Here is a 10,054-nt window from a genome sequence, read left to right on the forward strand (position 1 = left end):
CCGTCTTAGCCACATCGTCGAATAAGGAAATCAAGAACTTTTCTTTCGCAACCAAGACCTTCTAAAACCTTGGAGCCATGCCACCAAAGGGCAATGGAGTGTTGGGTCCCGTCACCCAGATCGTCCCACCAGCCGACGTAAGCGACCAAATCGACAGGATGTGTCGCCTACTGGAGACCAGCTAGCAGAGATCCGATGAAGCCATTAAAACGTTGACTGAAGTTCAGGCCAGGCTCAAAGCTGAGATCGCTGAGTTACGCAAATCCGCCGACGCAACACGCAACACCCAAGGCAACAAGAATCTCGACTCTGGTAGATCCGAAGTTCCAGTCGACCGCATCAATTCCCCTCAAAGAACCACACACCTTGGTAGCGAAGGATCCCAAGGTCCCGCACCACCCTCCCCTACCCATCTTCGTCTAGGGGCCGAAGAAAGACAAGCTCCACTTTGTGACACACACGTGCGAACCGGAACAGAGCCCACCAGGTCAACTCAGCCAGTCGCTACGATCGAGCCCCAACAGACCACACAATGAGCCGCGCATGACTCACCAGCTGAGGATCTGTCCCCCTCCATCCGGTTCTTAGACAATTAGAAATAAGAGATGATGAGGGAAATGATGCAGAAGTTCTCTGACGGGAGGTCCGTTCACGCAACCGAGCACATGGATCTGGTATCAAGAACCACTGAGAAGTCCCCCTTCTCAGAGTGGATTCAGAACGAGCCCAAACCACGAGACTTCGTAATCCCTTCTCTACCTACGTTTAATGGAAAGGGAGACCCATTAAACCACCTGTTGCAACAATATGCTACTCGACGCTGAAACTCGCTACAACATGATGGAAAAATTGGCGCTTGCACTCGTCACAGCGAAGAAGAAGCTACGACAATATTTTGAAAGCCACACCATCATTGTATATACGGACTATCCACTGAGGCAAGTGTTGAGTAAACCCGATCTCTCTGGAAGGTTATCTAAATGGGAAATTGAGCTTGGGACGTATGATATACGGTTCTTGCCACGAAAAGCAAAAAATAGGACAAGTACTTGCTGACTTCTTGGTCGAAATACAATCCTTTACCCCAGATACCTTGCCTGAATTGCTGGAAACAGAAGATGAATGGGTGTGGACAATGCATACGGACGAGGCGTCCAATCCTCAAGGAGCCGGTATTGGCGTCATATTAGAAGCCCCCTCAGGCTTGAAAATCGAGGAAGCCATTCGTTTGGAATAATTCGCAACAAATAATGAAGCAGAGTATGAGGCTCTGATCTATGGCTTAGAACTAGCACGAGACATAGGCATTACACGTCTAAGCGTCAGAGGAGATTCACAACTCATGATAGAACAAGTGGCCGGGAATTTCGATACCAAGGCACCACATCTGGCCAGTCTACTACAAAAAGTAACTGACTTACGGTCACATTTCCACCAGTTTGAACTCGTACAAGTACCGAGGGAGCAAAATCAGAAGGCTGATGCCCTCGCCAAACTAGCCTCTGTAGGGGAATGTACGCGACAATCCTCTATATCCATGAGCCGATCACCCAAAGCCTTGGAAGTTTTCTCAACCTCCTCAGAACCCGAGTGCTGGATAGACCCAATCTTTCGATACTTGTCCACATCTGAACTGCCCCCTCATCCGAAAGAAGCAAAGCTTCTGCGCCTTCGAGCACAACGCTATTCAATAATCCATGGAACGTTAAACCGTAAATCCTTTGATGGCCCCTATCTTCGGTGTTTGCGTCCATCAGAAGCTAAAAAACTGTTAGAAGAGATACATGAGGGAGCATGTGGAAATCACACTGGGGGCCAAAGTCTGGCACACAAAGCAATTACAGTAGGGTACTACTGGCCGTACATGATGACAAAAGCACGTGACTATGCCAAAAAATGTGACAAATGCCAACGATTTGCACCCACCATCCATCAACCCGCCCAAACTTTACACTCGATCATTGTGCCTTGGCCTTTTGCAAAATGGGGTATGGACGTGGTAGGTGAACTGCCTAAAGCTATTAGAGGAAAACGGTATGCTCTGGTAAACAGCGATTACTTTACTAAGTGGGTTGTAGCAGAAGCGTATGTCACAGTCAGCAAAACAGACACCACGACCTTCATATGGAAGCACATCATCTGTCAATTTGGGATACCATGGGAGAAATTCGTTGACAACGGAACCCCGTTCCAAAATGCCAAAGTACAGGAGTTATGTGACACATACAAGATCAAATTGAGTTTTGCCTCTGTCACTTACCCGCAAGGCAATGGCCAAGCAGAAGCTTCCAACAAAGTCATTTTTGCCAACATTAAGAAAAACTTAGAAGATAAAAAAGGAGCATGGGCAGAAGAACTACCAAAGGTGTTATGGGCCTATAGGTCCTCTACAGGTGAATCTCCCTACGCCATGGTATATGGAACTGAAGCTATCATCCTGATAGAGGTGGGCCTACCTACACTTTGAACAGAGATCGCTTCTGATCAAATCACAAACAACATTCAACTAATGCACAACCTTGACCTTCTGGAAGAGGTACGAACAGTAGCACAATTAAGACGAGAAAATTATCAAAAGGCTGAAAAACGCTACTACAACAAAAGAGTTCACTCGCGTACGTTTCAGAAAGGCGATTGGGTTTTGCGCAAGGTCTCTCGCAACAAAAAGAAGCTGGAACCAAACAGGGAAGGGCCTTTTGAAATCATAGAAGTATTAGGCAGAGGGTCTTATACTCTTAAGAATGTACGTAGTGGAAAAGTTGTACCTCGTACTTGGAATTCAATGTCTTTGAAACAATATTATTGTTAGTAGTTGTACTGTATAATTCGAAAGTAATGCAACAACTTTCCTTTTTCACATTATTTTGAGTATATCTTACACGTTCAATTTTTGCTGACACGATTTTGCATAAGAATTCCTTACTAAAACAACATACTAAGACAATCATGTGACAACTATCACTTCACTCGAAAGACGCTATCAAACATATATTTTAATATATCCTTACCTACACATATGAAAAACAGCATTATTCACGTGCACTTAAAACCACCTACCACTCTAGCTATAAATAAGTGACTATCTGAACACTTGTGATTATCAGTTTCCCATCCTTTCAAATATCCTACCATAATACTACATAAACCTTTGGCCCCAATACATCCATTTTCCACACCTAAGTATTCCTTTACACCTGAGACAATATTTACCAGCCAATGAAAAATGATACATGATAAGATGCAATATTTTGCCTCACACACAAACCCGATCAGAACAGGGCAGAACCTCAATGGATCATGGCAGCAAGGTCATTACACGCAATCTGCATACGCAGTCCTGTTGCCTCTGCCATTACACTCGATCTTATGCCCAAAAACATTCTAATCTGACTTGACTAAGCTTATGGGGAGCTAAGGCCAGCCATTTCGCTGTCTAATCTGGCCTGACTATGCAGATTTAGCTGTCCAACTAGGGTACAATACATCATCTACCCTGTCCTCTTATCTGAGTAAGAGGAGCCCCCCCTGCAGTTTACTCTGCCCTGAATACTGCAGTAGAACCATCAGCTGCCACACTTCGGATTCGAATCCAGTACATGCTAACTGGTTTGGCAATCCAAGGATGGGAGGAACTTTTGCCACAGTCGTACCCACATCCGGTACAACGGGTGCCTCTGTCGAAGTACAAGACTACCCAAGCAAGCCTTCGTACATACTCCTCAGTATGGGTGCACTGGAAAGACGCCTGCCTCATGGCTCTACCCTCCTCGGCTCTGCCTCGACGCCTAACCCCGCATGTTGTTTTCTGCGTTCGGCCTGAACTGCCTCACCCCCTCTAGCAAATGGTAGAGCATCAACCATACTTTTTTCACACACCTGAGGGGCTGATCCCGTTCTAATGAGATACGAAACAATAACGTGGGCTTTACGAAGTACAACACTCTAAGTGCTACAATCCGGTTCGACAGATGTTAAGCACGGGCATACCTATGTACTCGACTCTTTTTGATAAACACAAGAAAATGACATAAAATTTGTTGTTCATACAATCAGAAGTCGATCAGAAGCTGTTATTTATAAATTATGTTACGTTAATAACAAAATCAGTTACAAATAACATATTGCTTTATCTACTATATACAAGTATTCTCTTAGTAAAATTTAGTCTCATTCAATGCGACGCATGTACTCTGCCATCGCGCTTTCTAGCTTCGGATGCCCTAATCCATAGCGCTCACACGATATGCAATACGGAATACCACTTCTTATTTATTCCTCCAATGCCCATGTTGAGTATAAGCACTGTGGGTTATCGAAAATCCGCCTAAAAGACGACACCTTCATCCACTCACGATGCTCACCTGCAACAACAATGTCATCAGCACCAACCAATCACTACAACACTAAGCTGAATTGCTCACACAACACTTAACTGGGCATTCTCTCCCACCATTTGTACAGGTTTTTACTGTATCTCACACGCAATGGCCTAAAGGGTCTATGAAGCCTTTGATCCGAATAAACCATCTGACTCTCACCTGCTGCAATACCTTCAATTAAGTATCGAACAAAGAAAAGCACATCCACTAACACCAGACAACCAACGAGAACAAAACTCAACTTGTATTGATAATTTGTACCATTACATATAAAACTGTCTACATATTAACGGCCAAATAAGACCAAAGAATGCGTATACAAGTATCAATACAAAATAGAAAATAACAACACCAAAAAGAAGAGATAATGTGTAATTCATTCTATGGCACCTCTGTTGCCATCTGGTCTGACTTCTGCAACTGGAGCAGGTTCTGTCACTTTCTGCTCAGAAGTCTCAGCCACATCACCTTCTTCTACTGCTTCCCCATCAACATTATAAATCGACCCCAACGCGTTTCCTTTCAACTTCAGCTTCTCCAGATGATGCGCTGGATATGAGATTTGCAGATCCCCGAGCTTATTCAGATACTCGTCAACGTTGTAATTTCCAACTTTCACGTCGATGCTTTTACAGTACATCTCGAGCTTAGCCCATTTATCTTCCGGGGTATGCTTCTTATTACGCAGCGCCAGATCAAGGCATTTCGCAGTGTCCAACTCAGCCATCCTCACAAAATTCCGTTCGATGATCTCACGATCTCGGATACGCTGCCTCGTGGCTTCCATCGCCGCCTCTTCTGCCCTCTGCAAAATAAATCAACACATGCAACATATTAATCCACCATCTTGCCAATGCATCAATGACTACAGAAATAACACATACCTCAGCCATCTCCTTTAATTGCTTCTCGGTTTTTATGACCACCTCCTCTTTCTCCTTCAACCTTTTCTCTAACTGGAGTTCCACCTCCAGCTTCTGCTTCCTGGCATCTGCCACGCTCATTTCTAGCATCTCTGACTTTCGTTGTAGCTTTTTCTTTTCTTTCTCCAAGATCTCTTTATCTGTCTGCAACGACACTACATCCTGATGAATGTCATTTATCATGCTGTCAAGCTTCTCCAATCGGGCTTCATGTTGAATGCAGACTTGAATTTTCTCCATCCATTTATTGGTCATCGCCAACAGATCAACTTTCAGTTTGTCTCGCACCACCTCGAGTCCGACAGTACCTACTAGCTTCTCCTCTGTGGCGACAACCTTTTCTTTAGCCTCTGCCAGCTACGATTCTAACTTCTTGATGGCTTCCACAAGCACATTTCAATTTGCTTCGACCATCATTCTCCCTGCCCGCTCCTCTTCAAGCTTAACCGCCTGCTCCACCAGTTTAGAGCTATTCTGCACAACCGCTGCATACTCTCGTCTCGCAGCAGAAGCACATACGTAGCTCTGAAAAATATCAATTACATTTATCACTAATCACACTACATATGTATCACACGATACTCACTCTATTCTATAATTACAAATCATACTAGTTTTCAACCAACTTACCATCCATATATGGTCTGACACTTGTTGCAGCAAGTCCCCTTGCCCACTCAGCGACCCGATAGCTTCTGCAGGAAGATAAGGTTTGCTTATGCGTAGCATCTCCTCCATCACCTCTGTAGACGTAGAAGGTCCATATTCAGACGCTTCTCCCACTCTGTCATTTGCTTCTCTTCCTGCTAACGCAGCAACAAAAGCAACATGGGCAACCGGCTCCCCACCTTCTGATAACGTTGACACCATAACACTGTCAGATGTTAACGCGATCGTTCCTACTCCAGAAAAATATGGCATGGTAGGGCGTACAAGCAACACATCTCCAACATCTTTGCCCAAGTCACTCCGCAGATACACTGGCGTCTACATTGTAGAAGACATTAGTTGCTCCAGAAAAGCACTAGGAGACTCAAAGGTGCTTGTACCCTTCGGGGATACAATGATGACCTCTCTTGGGTGGGAATCAGAAGCCATAGTTGATGTTGCGCAAACATCAACACTTAAAGTATGAACACCGGTGACTCCGGCAGTCCCCGATTTTTGACATACAGGGAAAGTCTCAGAATTGACGGTCAGACCTGCCTCAATTGACTGAGAAGGATTGTTCGCGGATTCAGAACCCCCTCCGAAGGCATCCTCCAAAATTCAGTTCTTACGTGAGGCAGAAGTAGGGCGTCTCCCCTCTGATCAATGCTTACGGCCAGCATCAGAACCCCCAGCTAAAGCAGAAACAGAGGGTAACGTCTCTGACAACTTCATGTAGACGCTAGGAGACTTTGCCTCGACTAGTGGACCACCTTACACGCCATCTACGGTCGCCACCTTTGATGGATTGGCTAATGTAGAACGTACAACCACAACGTGCGCCGCCCCTTCTGGACCTGCCTTCAACAAGGATACAGCTGCAGGTGAAGAAAAAGATGATGCAGGTAAAGAGCCAACGGGGGCAGACCCTCGAGGCTTTTTGCACAACGATAGAGCCTGCCCGGTCAGTAACTTCCCTGGAGAAAGCTTGGGGATTGCTAGAGGAGAACCCTTAGCAACAGAAGCAGATCCCCTTGGGATCTGAAGCTTGGACGAAATACATTTCCCATCGTCCGAATCTTCATCAGAGGACTCCTCGCGCGTCTTTCTCTTCCCTAAGGCGTCCTTAGGCAGAGGCACCTATTGAAGAGGCTGAATTTGGAGGGCGTCAGAAGGTGTAGAGGATCGCCCATGTATGCAAGAAGATTTGCGTGCCAAACCAGACTTATCTGGAGATGATTCTGCGGCAAGAGCTGAGCCAGAGCCCTCTTTCTTTTTACTTTCTGGGATCCCTAGGCGCTTGGCGCATGCAGCGAAGGTCTCAAAGCACGCCCTTTCACACTCGGTCTTCGATAGCGACAGAGTTGAAGAAGCAGGGGGAGACTTCTTCTAAAAATCTCTCAGCTGCTTCGCACATGTAGCTGTAATTTTTCCTAGGGACATTGTAATGCCCCGAATTCTCCGGTAGGCATACTTGTTTAATTATGCCATTAAATGCTATTATGCATGTATATGTGAATTATATTATGATATGATGTTATAGGCGTGCATGTGGGTCCACATTTGAATAATTATGATGATTTGATAACTTGGCCATTGAGGGTGAATATGTGTATTTGGGTGCATAATGTGATTTGTGAATGAGATTCCATTATTATGGAGATATATTCGAGCTATTCGGCATGAGACGGTCATATATAGTGGATTAGCGGTTTTGTCATAACGGGGTCAATTTTGGGGTAATATAAATGTTTATTTGATGATAAATTAGGAATATTCGAGATCAGTGTGAAATTTCGGAGGTTTTGACTATAACGTCCCCGGGGGTATTTTTGGGACCCCGAGCATTAGGTTTTATTTGAGGTTACTTAAGCTTGAAGTAGCTGTCAGATAGAACGTACGATTAGAAAACCTCTCGTTCTCCCTTTCGATAGTTCGTTTTACCGTTTGAGCATTTTCGAAGATATCTCGAGTTTTAGGAGTCGGAATCAAGCGAGGATCAAGGCATACCGATCCTAGGAAAGATTAGAAGCTTCTTAACCGAAGGATTTGACGGAAAACAACCCAATCAAAGGTAATCTAAGTTTGAAGTTTGAAGTTTTTAAAGTTTCTAAGCTTAGAATTGGACTTTGTTAATTGTTGAGTTTTTGGTTGGTTTGAGCCTTGGGTTTTGAGGGTTTTGGAGTATTGGGAAGCTTGGGAACTTTGATTTGATGATTGGGGAATGTTTGGGTATGTTTTTGGAGGATTTGGAGTGCTTAAAACACGTTTGGGAATGGCCCAGGGTTGGGGGTCGCGGCCTTATTCTTGAGCGCCGCGGCCCTAGTTCGAAGAAGCAAGTGTCAGGAAATTGGCCTTGCTGGGCACCGCGGCCCTTGATGGAGGGCGCCGTGGCCCTTGCCTCAGAGAACCCTGGGGGCCACGGCCCAAGGTGCTAGGGCCGCAGCCCTTGCCCTGTTTTCACCCCGTTTGCTTGTTTTGACCCCGGGAACCTAGCTATAGGCCTCGGAAGTGTCCATACTACTTGGATTAGTTGGGATTGATCTCCTGGAGGCTAGATATTGATGTGGAAACCTATGTTGACCATTATTATTAATGATGTCCCGTGTTTGGTTATGATTAGGTGACCGCTAAAGGACTAAAGGTTGATCGTTCTCACAGGTCGTTCTTTTAATCTTTCTAGCTCGAATCTGAGGTAAGAAAACTGTACCCTGTGTATATGTGACATGCGTGATTATTATTGAGGCATGTTGATTGATAAATGTGGACATGGATTGCCTATTTAATGCTAGCGAATGTTGAATACTACTATATGTTGTAACGCCCCAACTCCAGGGGCCGTTACGGTGTGCCTTGTAAACAGTGCTAAACTCGCTAATCGAATTATTTGGCCAAAATCGTGTAACTAAGTATGATTAGCGGTTTAGGGATTAAAAGTTTTGGATAAGATGTAACGTTTCATTAGAACGTTTAACATATATGCTGGGATCCCAAAATTATAATTTCAGAGTCTATTATAAGAAAACATTTACAACAGGCCGTTCTATGCGGCAAAACAGGGTTTAACTCTAGTTCCTTCTCAACCTCGGCCGTGGTGGACGAGCAGCTGCATATGTACACATCATCACCTAAGCTCTCCAACTCAAGGATGGTCCAGCTTTCTTTTACCTTTACCTGCACCACATAGCACCCGTGAGCCGAAGCCCAGCAAGAAAACACAATATAACATGATATAATATCAACATTGATTGTATTAATTATTCAGGACCAACAGTCCAAACAAATAGGTGACTATCACAAAAGTCACAAATATGGGGACAACACCCTTTAGCCATGTGATGATAGGATCACCAGGGCTTAACAGATTCCAAAAGTCACTAATATGGGAACAACACCCTTTAGCCATGTGACGATAGGATCACCAGGGCTTAACAAATAAGTGAGCATCTCACTAGCTTTAACAGGATAGGTGCATGGTGATTAGTCACCAACATAACCTTCCTCCTGACTCTAGAGTCATAACTGTGGAACAACGTTCCCTAGCCATGTGACAAACAGTCACCGGGGCCATATGCCCTGGCTCTGAATAACTGGTCTTAGACCAGACAAGCGCTTATAAGTTCATCGACCTTAGGGTCGGTCCAGCGTTAATACCCCATAAGAGTCATTCAACGCTGATATCGATTAGATCTAATCTTCATTTGGCTCGGCGTTCGCAATGCTATGCCATCTCTGACTCTTAGGTTAGTAAAACACGACTAGTGTTCAACTCATTGTGAACTTGACTAATAAGTCACAGCTTCACAGATGGATCTAACACCATTGCCGATTCTAACTAATAAGTCAGTGCCATACACAAGTAAGCCATGCCACCAAACATATATCACATGTCCAATATACATATACAAGGTATTTAGCATGCTTACTTAACTAGTATAAGTACAATTAGGACCATGCACGAACACAGAGGCTCAAGCTCTGAACGATATCATACTCAGTAAATAAAGCATGTCCTAGTCACATGTTTCTCGTGCATCATATGCATTATATTTAACAATCCAACATGCATCAATAATAGCCATGCATGTCATACTTAATAATCAA

The 10,054-nt window shown here is 44.4% G+C and overlaps 1 protein-coding gene across 1 annotated transcript; it reads left to right on the forward strand.

The window, feature by feature from the left end:
• Window positions 1-807: 807 nt before the first annotated feature.
• LOC133795372 (uncharacterized) lies at window positions 808-2,467 on the forward strand. Its single transcript, XM_062232823.1, has 4 exons — window positions 808-1,045; window positions 1,089-1,172; window positions 1,260-1,898; window positions 2,004-2,467. The coding sequence occupies exons 1-4, from the start codon at window positions 808-810 to the stop codon at window positions 2,465-2,467; spliced, it is 1,425 nt and encodes a 474-aa protein (XP_062088807.1).
• Window positions 2,468-10,054: the final 7,587 nt, after the last annotated feature.

Source organism: Humulus lupulus, chromosome 8, assembly GCF_963169125.1.
Source record: "Humulus lupulus chromosome 8, drHumLupu1.1, whole genome shotgun sequence".
Taxonomy (NCBI): domain Eukaryota; kingdom Viridiplantae; phylum Streptophyta; class Magnoliopsida; order Rosales; family Cannabaceae; genus Humulus; species Humulus lupulus.